At 33.3% G+C, this 21,429-nt stretch overlaps 1 protein-coding gene across 1 annotated transcript; it reads left to right on the plus strand.

The window, feature by feature from the left end:
• Positions 1 to 4,717: 4,717 nt before the first annotated feature.
• LOC107023220 lies at positions 4,718 to 20,148 on the plus strand. The gene is made up of 9 exons (XM_015223839.2): positions 4,718 to 4,892; positions 10,877 to 11,240; positions 11,321 to 13,725; positions 13,812 to 13,957; positions 14,159 to 16,063; positions 16,212 to 16,260; positions 16,344 to 16,591; positions 16,678 to 16,785; positions 19,330 to 20,148. The coding sequence occupies exons 2-9, from the start codon at positions 11,060 to 11,062 to the stop codon at positions 19,514 to 19,516; spliced, it is 5,229 nt and encodes a 1,742-aa protein (XP_015079325.1). The 5' UTR covers positions 4,718 to 4,892; positions 10,877 to 11,059; the 3' UTR covers positions 19,517 to 20,148.
• Positions 20,149 to 21,429: the final 1,281 nt, after the last annotated feature.

Here is a 21,429-nt window from a genome sequence, read left to right on the forward strand (position 1 = left end):
TATATATATATATATATATATATATATATATATATATATATATATATATATATATATATATATATATATACACTTTAAGTGTAACCGAAGTACATAAATAACTCAATAAAAAAATTCAATCACTCAAATATTGTTGTTATTCTCATCAAAGAGCAAAAGAAAGAATGCAGTGCAAAAGAAAACGAGAAAACTGTTTTTTAAAACAAAATAAATCAATCATTTATATTTTTATTTTGGTAAAAAAATATTAGTTGCATGCATTAATTAAATTACATGAAGTATATGACCCGAGGGTTCTATTTTAAAAGTACAAAAATAAGGTTACTGACATTGTAGAGTGAGATCACATATCTCACTAGCTAGTTAAATTAACTATTGGTAAGTTATAAAAGATATTTGTCGATAAAAAGTGATTTCTGAATAATTTGCGTTGATTATTGATTCCACAAAAAGATATGAATTTTCAAAAAAGTGTTATGAAAGTCAAAGCTTCAGCTTCATGTTTAGCTAGACTATATGCTACAATATTTTATTTTCTATAAATATAAGTGACGATTGAATCACGGAGTTATCAAGAATATTAGCATATTCTGTATTGAAATCATGACAACAAAGTAATTCTTTTTTCATCAATTTCCATTTTAGGTGAAGATACGTCCATAAAATACAAATAAGAAAATAGATTCTTTAATTCACCTTCATTAATTATAGTATATGGAAAATGTATCAATAATCTATTTTTCAATGACCATCTGAGTTTCTAAAAATTTCTCCTATGTCTTCACTATCTGACATATTAATAAGGGCGTCACTGTATTGTGTTTATGATAATTTGATTTAGTGGGTATCAATTTGAGTTATAATTGAATTTTGAGCATCTTGGAAGAGAATGTCTTAACTAAACGGTGATATTTTGTGGCTTGTTGAGTCATCCATATACATGAAATTAAGAAAAAAAATATCGCTATACATATTATCATTCTTTTTTAACTGAATATGCCATAAGAATTAGGAAATCAAAGTTTCAGCTAATGGGGAGGATTTTGATTGTTTACGAATTGATTTAACGAGACTTGATATTCAGTGTCAAAGCATGAATATTGTTGGTGATAGTGCATGATTTATCTTCGAGGGTCGATTAAAATTTTTAAAAATGGCATTAAAGCATTCAATAAAGACGTGGTTGATATCCTTTGAGTGAAGACATAAAAGTGTCATTGAGATTCCTAAGCGGCTTAGGTAGACTTTTATGAAGAATCTTTGATTTCAATGAATAATAGATCAACGTGTTTAGATCTAAATATACATGTATTCGGTCTCCAGCTAAAATCCTATATGAAATAAAATTGACTGATCAAAATTATTAATAAATGAAAAATAAAAAGATTTCTCATACTTAAAAAATATTTTTAGGAACTTTCAACAATAAGTGATTAATGTACTTTATTAATGTTCCACAAACACATTAATATACATTCTCGAATGTAATTAATTAGTAAATGTGTTATTAGTCATTAGTTATATTATGTACATATACATGCTAGTATTTTTATTAAGAAAATAATATAAATTAGTTTTTAAACTTGGAATAAAGGTGGTCCATTATTAATAATTAATAAATATAATAAATATCTCATAATTTAAAAGTATTTTTAAGAACCTTCAAATAATAATAAACAACTAATATACTTTATTTATGTTCCAAAAAGACAATACATTAATATACATTCTAGAATGTATTTGGTTAGTAAATGTGTTTTAATTCATCAATTACATATATATGCATATTGATATTTTTATTAAGAAAATAATAACCCAATTATTAAACCTAGAAAATAAAGATGACCAACTATTAATAAATGATAAATATAAAAAATTCTTATACTTTAAAATTATTTTCAAGATAACAATAATAATTAAATACTTCATTTATGTTAAAAAACACACATATACATTCTCGAATGTATTTGCCTATTTGGTAGTAATATGTGTTGTTATTTATTAGTTACATCATGCTAATATTTTAATCAAGAAAATAATAACTCAATTATTAAATTTGAAATAAAGATGGTCAATTATTAATAAACAATAAATATAAGGAATTTCTTGTACTTTAAATTAAAGGTATATATAAGAACTTTCAAATGACAATAAAATAATTAGTATACTTTATTTATGGTCCAAAAAACACATCAATATACATTCTTGAGTGTATTTGGTTAGTAAATGTGTTGTTATTCTTTAATTACATATATGCATATATTGATATTTTCATTAAGAAAATAATAGCCCAATTATTAAACTTGTAATAAAGGTGATCAATTATTAATAAATGATAAATATATGGAATTTCTCATTAGTTATATACATACACATTGATATTTTCATTAAGAAATAATAAACCAAATATTAAATTTGTAATAAAGGTGGTCAATTAATAAAAAATGATAAATAAAAAAGGATTTCTCCTACTTAAAAAATATTTTTAATAACTTTCAAATAACAATAAATAATTAATATACTTTGTTTATGTTCCAAAAAGACATATTAATATACATTCTTGATTGAATTTGGCAGCAACTGTGTTGTTATTATTGGTACTAGTCCACTTTTATTTGTCAGGTCGCGCTTTTTGAATATTAACTTGATTATTTTTTAAAGTTAAATTAGATTATATTAATTTAATATTTTAACAAAAATTTGAATATTCAAAAACTATACAAAAAATACTATATGTTGCAACTTTTTGCATATCAATACGATGAAAAAATATATTATAAAATGTAAGTCAAAATTTATAATCTAACTATAAAATAAAAAAAAACTTACGACAATTAAAAATGAACTAATTTCATTAAGAAAATAATAACCCAATTAGTAAACTTTGTGATAAAGGTGATCAACTACTAATAAATGAACAATATACAGTAAGAAATTTCCCATTAGTTACATATATACAATGTACACATATTAATATTTGCATTAAAAATAATAATTCAATTATTAAATTTGTAACAAAGGCGGTCAACTATTTACAAGTGATAAATGTAAGGAATTTCTTACTAGTTATACATACTTTTATTAAGAAAATAATAATTCAACTATTAAACTTATAGTAAAGATGGCTAACTATTAATAAATGATAAATATGGTATTTCTTTTATTTTCAAAATATTTTTAAAAACTTTTAAATAACAATAAATAATTAATATTCTCTATTTATGTCTCAAAAAACACATTAATAATATTCATTCATTAGTTATATATTAATAGACATGTTAATATTTTCATTAACAAAGCAATAACACAATTATTAAATTTGAAATAAAAGTAATAAACTATTAATAAAAGGTAAACATAAGGAATTTTTCCTATTAGAAAAATATTCTCAAGAACTTTCGAATAACAATAAATAATTATATACTTTATTTATGTTCCAAAATAACACACTAATATACATTTTTGAGGGTCTTTGGTTAGTAAATCTGTTGTTATTCATTAGTTACATATCATGTAAACATTTTTATCAAAAAAGCAATAACACAATTATTAAACTTGAAATAAAAGGTGATCATCAACTATTAATAAATGGTAAATATGAGGAAATTTTCTTATTTAAAAAATATTTGTAAAAACTTTCAAATAACAATTAATAATTAATATACTTCATTTATGCTCCAAAACAACACACTAATGTATATTCTGGATGATATTTCGTTAGTAAATCTATTGTTATTTGTTAGTTACATATTATATAGACATTTGGTTAGTAAATTTGTTGTCATGCATTAGTTACATATTATATAGACATTTGGTTAGTAAATTTGTTCTCATGCATTAGTTACATATTATATAGACATGTTAATATTTTCATTAAGAAAGCAAATAACACAATTATTAAACTTGAAATAAAGGTGATCAACTATTAATAAATGGTAAACATTAGAAATTTCTCCTATTTAGAAATTTTTCTTAAGAATTTTCAAATAACAACAAATAATTAATATAAATTAATTATTTTCCAAATTAACATACAAATATACATTCTTGAGGGTATTTGGTTAGTAAATCTGTTGTTATTTATTAGTTACATATTAATAGACATGTTAATATTTTCATTAATAAAGCAATAAAACAATTATTAAGCTTGGAAAAAAGGTGCTCAACTATTAATAAATGATAAATATAAAAAAGTTCTCCTATTTAAATGAAATATTTTTAAAACCTTTCAAATAACAATAAATAATCAATATACATTATTTATTTTCCAAAAGAACACACAAATATACATTCTTGAGGATATTTGGTTAGTAAATCTGTTGTTATTCATTATTTACATATTATATAGATGTTTGGTTAGTAAATCTCTTATTATTCATTAGTTAGATATATTTATATATATAGACATGTTAATATTTTCATTAAGAAAATAATAACTCAATTATTAAACATGAAATAAAAGGTGGTCAACTTTTTTCCTACAATTAATATTCAGTTATGATGACGTGTACACTCTTTTTGGAGGGAGAATTTAAGACCAAGTTTTACTTTGAATTATCGCTTTGAGATTCTTTCATTAGGATTATTAGTCTGAAAAAGGGAAAAAAATAACACAAGTGGGCCCCACTTACACCTTGCCATAATTGGACCAAGACCCGGGTTCTTCGGGTCAGGAGCTCATTTTCAACCCGAACCTAATACCGCTCAACAGTTCATTGAAAAGGCACAGACTTTCTCTCACTGCTTTTTCTCTCTCTTCAAATTCTCTCACTCCTTTCTCTCTCTAGCCTCCCTCTTGACACAAAATTGACATTTCTGGCAACTCAGAACTCTACAATCAGTACAGTTGAAGGATCGATTCCAAGTTCAATTGGTGCTGTTTTGCTGTTTTGGTTAGTGTTTTCTTCTTGAATTCAGTTTCTGTGTGTTATCACAAACCCTAGTCCATGCCCCTCTATGTGCTATGGATTCATGATTTTAGTTTTTCAGGCTATTTACAGTGAGTACATACAGCTTGAATTATAGTTTTTTTCGTTGATTGTATGTTCAACCTGTGTAATTTTTATGGAGATGTCACATGAGTCTTTCAGATGGTACTTGAATTGTCGGAAAAAAATGATGCCTTTGTACAACTGAGTGCTCATCTCATGCTCCGCGGTTAGCATGTTAGTTTTTTTGTTGAATGTATCTGGTTCAGAAGGAGAGAGATGGACATTGAAGATTCTGGTAGCCAAGCCTCAACTAGTTGGGGATTGAGGTGCTAGTTGTTGTACTTCAATTTTTCTCAAAGTTGGACTAAAAGGTCTAGCTTTATTTCCATCTAAACCTGTTGCATTCTAATAGAAAACACCATAAGTTTTTATTATTGGTAGTTTTTATTATCATTACATGATTTTACGTTTAGAAACGGATTAGGAGTTGGGCCAGTATTCTAGTTCGGATGGATATATCTGATTGCTTTATTCCAGAAGGAGAACTGGTGTTTGTCAAATATTGGAGGAAATGGTTTCTTATCAGTTTAGCGAGGAGCCTGTCAGTGGATTTTAGTTCTCTCTATTGAATAGGAATATCTGGACTTCTCTTTATCATCAACTAGATTCCATCTCATCAACAAAGGTGTCCGTGATCTAGGGCGATTCCTTTAATGGGTAACTATAGGAATTATAAGAGGTGGAGTATGAATTCTGCTACATTTGCAAATTCCTCCCTACACCAAAAAGAAAACAAAAGTATACAGTTAAACATGATCTGTTGGAGTGAGTTGGCTTTATCTTCAAAATATTTGTTGTTCCTTCGTTTCCAAACAGACCACCAAATGCATGCTGGGATCATATTCAACCACAATGGCTTCTTGTTTTTCTCATGCTTCTATTCCATCAATGTAGTAATTGTATGGTGTCTCTTGGCATTGCACATATTAGATCTGGAAAGTTTGGGAAAATATGCCAAAGTTCTTATCTTACCTTAATGAATCTTAAGATGGTTTATAGATTTGCTTCCTCCCCACATATTAGGAATGTGCTGCACTAAAGAAGCTCCTTTTCTAAGATTGTCATGTCTTAGGCATGCTTTTTGGGCTACCAACCCAGATAAGCAGGCTACTTTACATGGAACTTTTGTTTTCCAATTCCGAGACCACGACCAATGACTTTGGCGGAAACTTGTCTGAGTGAAGACACTTGGAATTTCACATTTCCAATAGACCTCTGAAGATTAAAACCAAAAACCTCTTAACCTTTCTCTGCCATTTGCAACATGAAGTACTACAATTTGGGGCTTGAATCAACAAATCTAGGGAAAGATAAGAAAATAATTAGATCATTAATTGCATATCAGTCAAGCATGTGTAACCTCAACATAGCTAAATTATAACTGATTATATAATTTAAATTGACAAAAAATTGAAAGGAGAAAACTATCAAGCATAATTTTAAGGAGTTCTATTTTTTCTTTTTTTGCTCACTGGTGAAATCATTTTGTAGACGCATTTAAGATGCATTTTTCTAATCCTAATAGGATTTCTATTTTTGCGACCAAAATTCGAAGATAATATTTAATTACAACTCCATTTAACAAAAAATGAATATAAGGAAATATTTAGATACTTATCACGTTTATAGTGTTGTTTATTTATGACACTGGCTTCGCTTTATATTATATTATAAATTATAAATGCTTAAGAATTTTGCCAATAAAATTATAGGAATTAAAGTCCTAACTTGGAAAGAAGTAATTGGAAGCCTATTTTTTTTTTTAAAAAAAATTCTTTTTGTGGCTTTAAATGATCGAAATTCTATTGCAAGTATGATGATAAATTGTGACTATAAAAGCTTGTATATTAGCATTAGTAGCGTGTATCTATTGACTTAAAGTATTGCTATTTTAAATTAAAATATTTAATCAGTTTTTTTTGAGAAGGTAATGTTTGTGTATATTCATTGAACCAATGCATGGATTGCACTGAAAACCATATTTACAGCTTGTCAAAAATGTAAGAAAACTGAGTCAGAATCCTACCAGGAACCTAGGATATTTATTCAGTTCTTTTAGCTAACCTCTTTCTTTAACATTTTTAATTAATTAATTGTTTACCATGATTTAAGTAAATTTATATAAGGTTAAAATATTGTTTCTAAAGTCATACATATTAGGACTTTTAATATAGTTCAAATATGGTAAGATTTAAGAAGCAAAATTTTAGTCAATTTTAAAGTACTAAATATAGGAGTTCTTACCTATTACAAATAAGCAAAGATTTAATATCTAAAACTTAAAATCATTTTTGAAGTCCTAAATTTTAGGATGATAGTTAAATGACGATTTTTTGAGGAAAATAATAAATGACAATTTTGTTTGTTGTAAAGTCTTTTAATGAAGGGAAAATAGTTCAGACGTGGAAGTGAAGCTTGACACACTGTCCTTAAGAGAGATAGTTTCAAGCATCTTAGGGCTATAATTTAAAGAAGTGGGGACATCGACCAAGATTTCACACATTGTATTGGTGTGGTTGAGGTGGAGGCTTGCCTCCGGAGTTTTGTGTGACAAAAAGGTACCACTTGCTTAAAAGTTAGTTCTTTAGAGTGGTGATTGGATCGACTCTTTTGTAAGGGATGGAGTGTAGACCAACAAGAACTAAAAATGTTTAGAAGGTGCTTATTATAGAGATGAGGTGTTAAGATATATGTGTGGGCATACTAGGAGCAATAAGATTAAGAATTGAGTATATCCGAGCAAAGGTGGGAGTGACCTCAGTAGTGGACAAAGGTTGAGATTGTTTGGACATGTGAAGAGGAGATGTGTTGATGCTTCAGTGAGGAGGTTTGAGAGGTTGGATCTAGCGGGTGCGAGGAAAGGTAGAGGTAGGCTGAAAATTTTGGGGAGGTTAGTAGACATGACATCACACAACTCCAACTTACTGAGGATAAGAAGGTGAGGTCGCAGATTAGGTAGAAGGTTAATAGATATTGGAGTGTTCTCCTGCTTTCGAAGGGGTTTAGACGCAGTGGTGTTTGCCGTAGTAGTAGCTTTATTCTTGTAGTGTCTTGCTTTTGCTTTTTACCACCATCTATTTTATGTTGTTTCAATTTTGCATTATTTTTTTGTTATTGTTTCTGCAGTAGTTGCTATATTTTCTGCTCTGTCATTTTTCCTTTTCATACTTGCTCAGATTGTTGTACTCGAGTCGAGGGTTTTTCCGGAACAACATCTCTACCTTAACGAGGTAGTGATAAGGTCCATGTATACTTTACCTTCCCCATACCCCATTTGTGGATTTCTCTGGGTATGTTATTGTAGTTATAATCACTCTTGGATGGGGTCTATGTCACATATGCATTTGGGTGTTACGTTAGTCCGTGGTAAAACAGACATAATTTTTTAACCCTAGCTCGGATTAATGGGTGGTTTGTTTTGCTGGAAACTAGACTTGAAGACTTTTAATTCGGCATGTAGTAGACTTTCTAACTCCTTATAGATTGGAATATATATATTTTTTTTATCAGGTAAACATATTTTCATTCAATAGACGGGAAGATATACTCGTTCCAAGACTGTCCATATACGGGATTATCTGAAATACTATGACGTAATGAAACCTTAAGCTTTTGTTTCAAGGCTTCCTGTGGGCTCTAACTTCAGTTTTATATTCAAGTGACTTAATATAAGTGTTCCTTGATATGATTACCCAATTGCAAGTATTACAGTAATGTCGGCTCCATGCTTAGTGTAAATGACATTCCTCCATAGAGCTTCAGTTTCATTGTTTAACCTCCACAACAGTTAGTCGTGTAAGCTTCTATTGTGTTGCCTGAGGTTCTTGATTCCCAGAGCCTCCATCTTTTCTGCCTGTAGTGAATTTGTCCATTTGACTAGGTGGAATGACGTTTTCGCTTTGTTGCCCTCCCATATACAGTTTCTTCTTAGCTGCTGCAATATCTTCTTGCTCTTTGCTGGCACAGATAACTGGGACATAACTTAGGTTGGCAGGGAATCCAACTCACTGTTAATTTTGAGAACTAGGAATTCAAAATTGGCTGAGTAACTGGAGCAATAAATCAACTTTGTTTGGATTTTTTGAGGAATGTATCATGAGTGAATTGGATTTGGTTAGACAATGAGTGGTTGGTAAACAAGGAGTGATCTGTGTTTCGTTGCAATTACATTTTAACAATGTTCAGTGTGAGACGTTGGAATTGATATCGTCTTTATTGGATATTTGATGATGAAATTTGTAACGTTGATTGCTGTTTTGACATAATGAATAGAATTTTTTATATTTTAGGTAATTCTGTATTTTCTATAAAATCTGTGTTTCACCTCGAAGATGTGTGTACTGTGCTTCTCGCTTAAGCCCTGCAAGGTTTGTCATTTTTCAAATATTATTTTTTGCGCTTCCCCCCTTTGATATACTGTTTAGGCTCTTAAAAGATCCTCATGAACCATAAGCTTTACCTTTCCACTGCTATCAAGATATACTTTTAGTATCTTTTATTGTTAATAATTAGTTGTCCGAGATCTCATGTCAGCACTGCTTTGATTCGCCTAATTACATACCTTTTTGTGAGTCCAAAGATCAGAGTTATTCCTTAGACATAGTCAGGACTAAAGGCCAAGCATGGTGTACCTAATTAAATAAATTTACCACTATCAATAGACACAAAGTTACCAGTTTCAAAACAAAAATTTTTTTATTTAACTAATTAGTGGTGGATAACATCTACTGATAAAAAACAAGGTTGATCTCTTGCTGACAATTCTTACATTTTTTTTGTATAGAAACAATTGTAATGTGCATTTAGAGCATCTATCAACAGAAGAGAAATCTTTGCCCCTTCACGACCAATTTAGTGGCAAAAGGCTGCTGTGATTACCTTACATGATTACGAACTATCAATTAGAGTTTGGTGCATGAAAAATTTGGTGGCTTAGGATAACGTCAAACTCTTGCAGATTAAGCACGAGTGAGGCCAAATATGTGATTATAGTTAAGTGCAAATATTTGATTGCAAAAATCTTGCAGAATAAGCATGAGTGAGGCCAAATGTGTGATTATAGGCCAAAAAGGGAAGGCTTGATTAAGTCAATAGTGCTAAAAGGAGGAGAAGACTAAGGGCTTAGAATGTGGTTCTGCTTGCTTTAATGTGGGTCGTTTGGAGAGAGAGAAATAGGAGAGCTTTTGAAGGAATACAGTTGAGTTTCTCTCAGTTGAGGAGTGGTCCTAGATCCCTCATTTTCTTCTGGTGTAAAACATAAAGTTTCCAGTTGTATAGAGAGTTTGTAGAGAATAATGTTTTGTAGATTCTTTGCTTTTATACCCTTGTATACTGCCAGTTTGGCCATGTTTATGAATGAATATACTAATAATTTTACTTGATCAAAAAAATAAAATCCGATGTTACGCATTCCTAGATCCAGTGTAGTTGTTGCATGTACCCCCCCCCCCCTCTCCCCTCTCTCCCTCCAACAAGTGTGGTATGCACCAACCTAATTGCCCCGAAGTCTTGGCAACTTTGTCGAACACTCGTTATCACAGATCCCTTTTGTTCACTCTTTATGGCCATTGCCGGTCTTTCTTTTCTCTATATCATGTCAACTTGGTCCACTACAGGCTCTCTGATGTGATTATTGACTGAGGAAAAAGTGAGAGCTTGAAATGTCGTTGATAATCAACATGTTTAGTCATTGATTATGTATTCTGCGGATTCTCTATACCTCAATGTTTACATAACTTTTAGTTGTGTATTGAAATAGTTCCATTAAACTAGTGTGGATCTTCAAGTAGTATACCTCTTCTTTGTCATCTCAGGTAATATCTATTGCCGCTTAACAGAAAAAGTCTCTTCTTTCACCTAGCTGAACTCGGATGAATGTCTTGCAGGTGTTTGCAGTTGTTTGAGAAGGCAGCCGATTCTTAGCTTCCAAGAATACTAGTCCCATGTTTAAGTTCTGGATTTTAATTGTAACGCCAGATGCCAAAAAAGTTTGTTTTAATTGATATCTTGCTATGTTAGTAACTGCATAGTGACATTTAACAATCAAAGGTTTTGGACTTAAATTATCTATGCCTGGTAATGAAGTCAAAGATAGGGTTCACAACTTTTTTGCACAAGACAGTATGTCACAAGAACACCATTCCCCTGTAGTGGATGGGAATTTGCCAGCTCTAAGCAACAATTTGGGGGTTGGAAGCCAGAGGCAGACAGGTGGACTGAGTTCGAACGCATACAACTTACAGATCTCTGGTAATTTGATATTCCGTCTTAACTTTATTTGGTAGCCAAGTAGCTTGTTGGACGATTTTCTTATTTTCCTTTTTTTGCAGATACTACTAGAGGAAATAGCAGTTATCCATATAATGGGCAGCGTGGCTTGGATTCTGCACAATCAACTCAATGGGCTGAGTTTGCTAGAGGTCAGCAGCCAAACTCGAACGGAATCATGTATGGTAATCAGTACTACCAGACAAGGCAGGATGAATCAAGTTTTTCGGCCGTGAATACAGGTTCTAATCAATGTAATCTAGCCTCAGGAGGCTCATTTTTTCATGAATTGCAGCGAGGGGCGGGTCTTCAGCAGCAGGCAAGAGGACTAGTTAGGTCAGAACCTTCTGGAAGTCCTGTTAGTTTGGATCTTTTTGGTGGTCAGCAAATGAACGGTCAGCAATCAAACATGCTGCAATCTTTGCAACGACAGCAGTCTAGGCTAAACGAAATGCAGCAACTGCAACAGCAAGCCATGTTCATGAAGATGCAAGAACTTCAGAGGCAACAGCAAGTAGATGCCGGTCCACAAAATCTAGTGAATCAGGTTCCCCCTGTTCCTAAGGTGGCATCTAGTAACCATTCTCCTGCTTCTATTAATGGCACCAGTTATTCTGGTGCAGTAAATTTTGCACTGGCAACTGAGGTTGGCAACACAAATTGGTTGCAACATGGTTCTCCAGTCCTTCAAGGATCCGCAAATGGATTCAATCCCACCAATTATGAACAAGCACAACATTTGATGGGTTTGATTCCTCAAAACATTGATCAGTCTCTATATGGAATTCCTGTTGCCAATTCAAGAGGAAGCCTGAGCCAACTTCCACTGGTGGGAACAAAGAAGCCTACAGTACAGCCAATGCCAACCTTTACTGGTTCATTTCCGGCTAATGAATGTGCTGAATTGTCAGGTCAAGTCAGTGGGCAGGATGGGACTTCCATTCATAGACTGACTCTGCAAGGTGAAAGCTTGTTTGGTCACACCGTAAGTCAAGCTCTATCTAATGCAGTAAATACTGAGAACCTTCAGCAAGCAAATAATGTGCAAGAAGGTTCAGCTTTCCAGGATTTCTGCAGCAGACTGGATGTAACCATTCACACAGAGACCTCACAGGAGAAAGTTGCGACACAAGCTTCTTCACAACGGAATGAAGTTGGTTTAGATCCTACAGAAGAAAGAATTCTGTTTGGTTCAGACAGCAGTATATGGGGTTCCTTTTCCAAGAGCCCTAATAGGAATGAGGAAGGTGTTAATCTGTTTGACAGTGCAGGATTGCTAACTGGATCTCCTTCTATCCAAGGTGGTACTTGGAGTGCTCTTATGCAGTCGGCTGTTGCAGAAACTTCGAGCAGTGATATAGGTCTGCAGGAGGAATGTAGTGGTTTGAATTTTCACAGTGCTGAAATTCCTTCAGGGAATCAGAATCTGATGTATAACAGTGGGACACATAAATCATCTTCTGCTGAAAACAAGTTGCCCCTAGCACCATCCTTGAATTCTTTTTCTGTTCGGCCATCTGATAGCATCATTATGAATAACGGCTTCCACAACGTCCAGGGGCACAGGTTTCCATATGAGCAAGGTCAGAATCTGCAAGCAAATTCTCAAAGACCTGTCCAGTCATCACATGGAGGAAGCAAGTGGCCAGATTTCGGTCCACTGCAGACGTCAGTTGCTGAATCAAGCCAGATACTTAGCAATACTTCACATCCTCTTGATACAGAAATGATTTCTGGAAGGGGTTCTAGGTCCTTGACACCTGAGCATGGTGGAGCTAGACAACCATGGATGAAATCAGCTAGTTTGGGTGTTCTTGGGTCAGCAGTACCCTCTGGAGGTGCAGCTTTTAGTATGTTGAGTGAGAACTTATCAAAACGGTTGCAGGACAAGAATCAGATGAAGTGCATCCAAGACAAAGTCTTTCATGGTGGTATGACATTGAAATCTAATTCACACAGTAATTCTGCTGTTGATATGGAGCATGTGGGATCATCTATGGCTAGTCCACGGGGGAATTCAGAGGTTTTTAGTTCGTATCACTCTGCCACAGCTCCAAACTCAAGTACAATGAAGTGCTCATCCCCTTGCGTTGATGGTAATGAGTTCACAGTGCATGAGGTGGAGAACAGTGATAAGAAGGATAATTCAAATGACAGCTCTCACTCTAACCTACTTCCTCATTCTTCTGCTGGTGGGGTTACGGAAAATGCTTTATCAGATGCCAGTGCTTCAAGGTGTCTCATGGGGAAGCAGAAGTTGTCTGATCAGGGTGGTCAGAAAAATTCTTGGCCTCCAAAGTTTCAGTATCATCCCTTGGGAAACTCATCGAACTTGGATGATGATGCTGATCCTTCTCGCAGCATGGAGCAATCTACTCATTCTCAGTCTATAATGCAGCACAATCCCCAGCATGGCCAATCAAAAGTTTTTGGTCAGGTTCCTCACAGTCTGGCAGAACTGGAGAAGGTGATATATGTAGTATATATTTGAAGAGCCCTCAGTTCTATATATCCTTTATCAACAATTATAGGCTAATGTTCTTTGATCTACAGGGGCAATTGTCTGATGTTTTGATGGATGACAAAGGCTCTAGTGAGGTCCATTGTCAAAGCAGCTTTCTTGGTGGTGGATCTAATATTCCTGGGCCCTTAAACAGATCTCTTGACTCACATTCACCTAATAAAGCTGCGGAATCTAGGTAGTTAATTTGCTGATTCTCAGAACTATTAGCAATGGTTATGGATACATTTTGATAGATCCTGTACGATTTAGATGTTCTTTTGTACGTATCTTTACATGTATATTAAAACCTTGTGGACGGTCAAGTTGAGCTGTATAAACTACTTTGCGGTGCCTTCTTTTTCTGGCTTCAATGTTTAAACTGTTTCTATTCTTGCAGTCCAAACATGCTACAGCTTATTCAGAAGGTGGACCAGTCGAGAGAGTGTGGTTCCAGGGCAGAGTTAGGTCATTCTGAAAAAAAAGCATCATCTAGGATGCCTGAAGCAGCAGAGAATTCTGATGAGTCTGTTGGTCATCACCTGAGGAGTCAGTCTGCTTCCTCTCAAGGCTATGGTCTACAACTTGGCCCTCCATCCCGACGTGCATCAGTCCGAAACCATTCTTTGACATCTCAGCGCCCGATCCAAGCTTTTAGCTCTTCACATTATAGTCATGCTACTGTTGACACTGGTGAGAAGAATCAAGGACCAATGCACCCCCCTCATCAGGCTCAATCCGTACTTTCACCTTCTGATCCATCCCAGGAAGGATTGAAGAATATAGGATTTGGTATTGCAGGAAGTACCAATAATGTAACTTCTATGTATGCAATGCCCGGAAACCTTTCTCCAGCGTTTGATTCTCATTCTGGTTTTCCCTATAGGGGAGGTCAGCTTAAAATTCCAAATGTGGCTAGGACTACTGCACAACTCCCAACAAATCAATCCTTGAGTGTATCCTTTGATAAGCATGCTTCCTCTCATACAGAGAAAGGTGACTCTTGCAGAGGATCTGCAAATGGTCAGTCTGTGGAGGCTGACAAGTTACAAGATAAGCCTATCCTCTCCGCAGGCAAGTCTCAATTGAGTAACACCAATCGTACAGTGGAAAGTATCTTTACCAATCAAGTTACATCCCAAGAGCCAGTATTAGTTTCTCAGGCGTTAGTGTCTGGCATCGGTCAGCAGGGTACGTATTCAAAAATGTCATCCGGTATATGGGGTACTTTTCCACCACCTCAGCAAGCTTTTGGCTCTCAGTATAGCAAGGATTCTTCTCATATTTTCCAATCACATCAAATGAATATTGTGGAGTCGTCATTATCTGCTCCTGGGGGGCAAAGTGATCAATACTTGAATAGAGGTAATTTTGCATCCCAGATTGGTACTAGCTCAGTGAATTCCCTGGTTTCTTCTGAAGGGGAAGAACAGCGACCAAAGGAAAGTCATTCTCAGCAAATATCAGTGACAAATGTTGACCACATCCAGAAGATGAATGATTCACAGGGTAGAGAACCTTTTATCAAGTATATCTTGGGAGGATCTGCTGCAAATGCTGCATCTATGCAGAGAGATATTGAAGCCTTTGGCCGAACTTTGAAGCCCAACCTTTCAAATCAGAACTATTCCCTATTAAACCAAGTGCAGGCTATCAAACATGTGGAGGTCGATCCAAGCAATAGGGACTTCAAGAGAATGAAAGTAGCAGACAGCAGTACAGGTGCTCCACAAGTTTCTTCTGGGGACACTGAAATGTTGGGAGTCTCTGTGCCAGAGGATTTGCAAAGAAGCATTTCATCTCAACAAGGGAGAAAAATGTCTCCTCATGATGTACTTGCAGTTCATCAGGTGGATTCTCAGAGCAGCGGTCACAGCAATGATACAAATTCCGTTACGCTTGAACAAACACAAAATGGTTCTCAGTTGGAACCTTCCTGGTTAAATCAGTGCAGAACCTTAAAAAATGGGCAGATGTTACATACGTATGATGCTCGTAGAGCTGCTGCAATGAAGACAGTGGAACAACCTTTGACTCTTGGGAAGTCTTCCAGTAGTTTGCATGCACTTAATTCTATGGTGCAAATAGTGCCTGCAACTTCTGAGAGAAGTACAATTGGTAATATTGAACCTAATTCTGTCCCCAGCTCTGCTGCAATTGACCATTGTTCTTCTCCAACATTGCCAGTGAATTTTGATCATCAGCACCTAATTTCGAAACCCATGAAGCGCAAACGTGCTACATCTGAAAATACTCCTTGGCATAAAGAAGTTTTAGCAGATTCACGGAGCAGTCAGACAATCAGGTTTGTATTATGCATAACAACTTCTTTAATAAACTCTCGTGCTAGTTAGTTGCTGCTTGACACCTACTTTTAGTCCCTAATTGTCTTTATTTGGGTTGTTGTATTAGTTCAACATTCTTGCTGATATGTTTTAACTTTCGCTTTGCAGCCTGGCAGAAAGAGAGTGGGCTAGAGCTGCTAATAGGCTTACTGAAAAGGTATAATGAACTAACTGCTATAATCCTCCTGATTTCATTATTGGTTGCCTTACTTTTAACAGCCAGTACTTCTCAATTCTTAGGTTATAGAAGGCATTGGTTTTAATGAGGAAGGGGCCCCAGGGGTTAAAGCTAAAAGAAGGGCTATATTGACCACTCAGCTTATGCAGCAACTACTCCCCTCTCCCCCTGCAGTAATTCTTTCTGCAGAAGCTAATTCAGAGTATGAGAGTGTGGGTTACTCCATCTCTAGATCGTCATTGGGGGATGCATGCAGCATGCTTTCTTGCTCAAATGCTGATCGTAATATGTCTTGTGATGACAAAGAACTGTGAGTTCTCTAGTTGCATGAGATTATTCAACTGTCTTTTGTTTTTTGTTCTTCTGATCCTAATGATACATTTAATGCAATTGTAGGCTTCCCAAAGGGTGCATTACTTCTCAGAGGATTAATAAACATGATTTTGCCAAAACATTAGAAGAGTTACAGGGAAGAGCGAGGAGATTGGAAAGTGATTTTATGAGGTAATGCTTGATGTTTCAGTTTCAGTTTCTATATTTTTCTCCAGTTACAACATTTTGCTGAATATTGTTGATTGCGCACGGCTATAGCAGATGAGTTTCTTTACAGCTTGTTTGGATGGTTGTTACTTATTGTATTGTTTTGTATTATAGAAAATAATAATTAGAGGGGGCATACAAACAAGTAATAACTAATTTTGCAAAAGAGCATTTTTTGTGAGATGCAATGGTAATTAATATTTTAAATTCGATACTTGAAATGAGCTAATGTCCATGTGGGTGCACATGCTAATTCTACAAATTATATGTCATGATGCAAAGTGAGCTGTTGGTTAATGTTATTTATTAACTAATACCATATTTTTTTCATTGAGCTAGCTAAATAGGAATATCATTCATTATTTTTGGTAAACTTACACTTTTTCTTAATCTTTTTCTTTTTGAATTTCATCGATCTATATTTTAAATTTTTGTTTTAAAGTCAAATACATTGTTTTTGATAGTGATACTAATGTAACTTAAAAGAAATTGTGCAGTCATTGATATGGATACTTGAGCTAAATTGACTACCTAAATGGAATTAACATTCATCATTTTTAAGGAACTTAAACTTTTTCATTTGATTTAAGTTTATTTTATAGCACAATACATAGTTCAATATATTTATGAGTTTTTTCAAATATATTCATTAATATAGGGTTCATGTGCAAAGCGATATTGAAAAGCACGAAGGCAGATAACAAAATTTTGTTCATCTTTTTAACCCTTTAAATTTGATTTCACACTTGATAAAATAGTAATTTAATTATAACCCTAATACTTAGGACTTTGAGATCAACTAAAATTTGATATTAAATCATTCCTTATTTGAACTAATAAGTAAGAACTCCTATTATTTAGAAATTTATGATCATGCAAAGAGTTTTACTTGAACAAAAGTTTTCCTTATTTCTTGCTTCACATTTAATTTGCTTTTTAAGTATCTTACGTCTGAGTTATTTATGATTTATTTTGTATTAGTTTAGTTTTGGTTTAAAATTAAGATTTGTCGAGTCCAATTTAAAAAGTCACATCATATCTAAAGAATGCATCTTCTAATAAGCTGCTAATTTGGGTATAAACACGAAATATTAATAGTCTCAATCCCTTTCCTAATATGAATATTTATTATTACTCTGTTCGTATAATTAGTAAACATTGCTAAATATTTTATTTTTTTGTAGTATCTCTCTAATAACATAAAATTCATTTAAAACGTTATAAAATATTGATGTTCAAAAGAATTATAATTTAAATTGAATCTCTTGACCTCAACTTCAATTGTGTTGGACCTAAGATTGAGTATTGTTGACTCGCATCAGCTAAGGTAGCCTGCTCGTTAATCACTTTCCCTGCATGGTCAACTCTTGTCAATTTAATGTATTTGAGCTAATTGTATATTTATTCTTACCACTTGCCCTGCGCGGTCAACTCTTGTCAATTTAATGTATTTGAGCTAATTGTATATTTATTCTTACATTGAGATTACCTATTAATAGTGGTCTGTCCCTGCATTAGCAATAGATACATTATAATTGGATAAGTTATTAGAAATATGATTTGATGAAAGACCAAAGAAAGAAAGAAGAATTTTCCTTTTATCTTTTCTTTCCTTAGTTTGACACAATGTACCTCTTTATCAATAGACTTCATATATATATATATCTATATATAAAATTGATATTGATATTGAATTATAACATTCTTATGAGACGCAAAGGAAGAAGCTATAGGTTGATCAATATTGGGGTCAAATGTTTGTGTTGTTCGAATTTATGTTCTTTGTCAATATTTAATTTTAGCATTTCGTCCTATTAGTGCTTGCATAATATGTTGGAGGTTCTGTATGTCATGATTTCTTCTCCTTTATTGATCTAACTAATACGGTAACATTTCTTTTCAATTAATGAAGTTGCATCTACTTAGTGTCATTTTCTATTTTTACATAATTCACTTTTCTTATATACAATCTTTTTAGTTGACGCAATACACACATGTATACTGAAACTAGTTACTAAATAAAGCTGAATTTGTTAATTATGTAGATACTACATGTAGTGCTAAATTTTAATGATGGATATGTAAATCTAAGATTTACAAAGAACAATTTCAGAAATTCAAGGGTTTACTTTGAACTGTGATGGCGCTTTTGCTTCTGATTTAGCACCTCTAAAAATATATACAGCTGATGATAGGTCTTTAACCATGATCCTTCACTCCATTAGAAAATGAGGGCAAAGTGCTAACTGTACTTATTGGTTGGTTCCGTATAAACTTGGATTTTTTATTAGGAAATCCACACTTCTCAAGTCTTAAATGTCTACTGTCATTTGACTTGCTATTAGTTTTTGGACATTCATTTTATCTTTTGATGTTTCAGTTTTACACTTCCCGTTATATTATATTAATACTGTCTGCTTTACTAGCTTCCTTTTTTACCTGAAAAAGATATGTTAATTCTGCTTGATTAGTTTTGTTTGCTTTCTAATTTGTTCCTTCTCTGATCAGACTGGACAAGAGAGCATCGGTATTAGATGTGACAGTGGATGGGCAAGACCAAGAGAAGTTCGGCGTTATTAATCGGTATGCTAGGTTTCTTGGTCGGGGGCAATATGATGGTATTCCTCAGAGATACGTCACAGCGCTTCCAATACCAAAAGATCTGCCTAGTGGGGTGCACTGTCTTTCTCTATGATCACAAATGAATTGAATCTTTTCTGTGCTCTGTCATCAATTACCTCAACTTCCCGTAGACATTTTTGTCCTAGTCATGTACTAGTTCTAGCAAGAGGAAAATAGAACCACACAATCAGTATCGCTGAACATACTCAATTGTCATCTCAGATGGAACGTAGCTGTCCAATCTTTTGCATGTAGGCCATTTATGTCATTATCAAGAAAATATACATGTACATCTCTTCAAACTTAGTGAGGGGAGGTGAAACTAGGGTGCCCCATCATTTTTTGCCAGAAGTGGGGGAGAACACATACTTCTGTGCTTCTAAGCTGTTGACATACAGTTGGTCAAAACTCTTGTTGCAGAATTGTGGAAGCTATTATAATTGCTTTAGCAAGGTGTTCAGGTTACTTGTTTTGGCCATCATTATGTATAAGAGATGCCCAGGCGCTCATAATTGATTTTGTTGGTGCCTCTTATTTTTTGATGAAGGCTAATATTCAGTTGGTGGATCATCAACCATTTGTAGTTTTTATAGTTAACAACTGGAAACAGGCCAAGCTGTCCAGATTGTTTAGAACATCAGTTAGTTGAAAAAGGTGCTCTTAAGCAGGCATAATATTTAATAATTTCCCTTATATGGTTCTTAATGTGCAACTGCTGCTAGTTCATCAAATTAGGAAGTTCATCAAATGCTTGTGTTCTTTAGGTTATGTAAAGATTCGCATAGAAACTATGAAGAGATTTAGGTATTAGTTCAACAGAGGTATGGTTTTTACTTTCTAGGGTTACTCTCTATAAACCAAGGATAGCGTATCAGGATTTCGGCAAAATGGGTGCATGATTACCGAAGAAAATGCATGTTAAATATAAATTTGATCAATTTGACTTTTAAGTTCCTTAATATGAACCATTGAACTTTAAGAATTATAGGTGCAAAATATATAATACTAGTTTTAATTTTTAATGCACACATTTGATTTAATTATATATTAAAAATTATAAGTGCAAAATATACAATACTACTAGTTTTAAATTTTAATGTACACATTTGATTTAATTATATATAAAAAATTTACTGTTCTAAATTTTTTAAGAATTTTCAATGGAATACACTTGAAATTTTTGAAAAATTTGAGGAAAAGAACAAAAGAAAAATTAGTTGAAACGCCAAAAGTATAATCGATAGCCATTTGAGAGGTGCTACTAAAAAGACAAGATAGATATATGATTTTAGTTAACTTCACTTAGAGAGATGCGTTCGATCATTCTCGTATTATTATTATATGATACTTTGAATGCGGGTTCACACATTCTATATTTAAATATTTTTCTTAAAATATAACATTACTTTATATAAACTAGAAAGAGGAGCACCGATAAATAAATTACTTTATATAATCTAGAAAGAGGAGCATCGATAAATGAATGCCCACCATGAGTTTTCCCAAACTTTGTCGATTGTCATGGTGGATGCCAAAAAAATGTACGAAGGCTATGCATATTTTTTTTAAAACTTGCATGCGTTTTATCTAGGGTAAAAGAACCCATAGACGGGGTAAAGTATAATAGTAATACGGATTATTTGATAAAATAAGTTGTTTTTCAAAAATCTGTAGATGTAGAAGAGTTCATCTATAAAAGAGGAAATTTCATAAATAACTATAGTTTGGATCATAATTATCATTAGTAGCTATGGTTTTACCTAGTATTTGTTTGCTCAAATTTAGTTGTATTAACACTAAATTTTGCTGGATATTCTCATTTTAGGACTAGTCCCTCTATATCAGTTTATTTTCGAATTTTGTGAGTATATGCAAGGATACAATCTAGTTACAACTTCGAAAATCTCTAGATACAACTCAGAACCATTCCATATACAACCTAACCTAACTATAATTTCGACATACAACCAAGAATCACCAACGTAA

Source organism: Solanum pennellii, chromosome 6 (genome assembly GCF_001406875.1).
Source record: "Solanum pennellii chromosome 6, SPENNV200".
Classification (NCBI taxonomy): Eukaryota; Viridiplantae; Streptophyta; class Magnoliopsida; order Solanales; family Solanaceae; genus Solanum; species Solanum pennellii.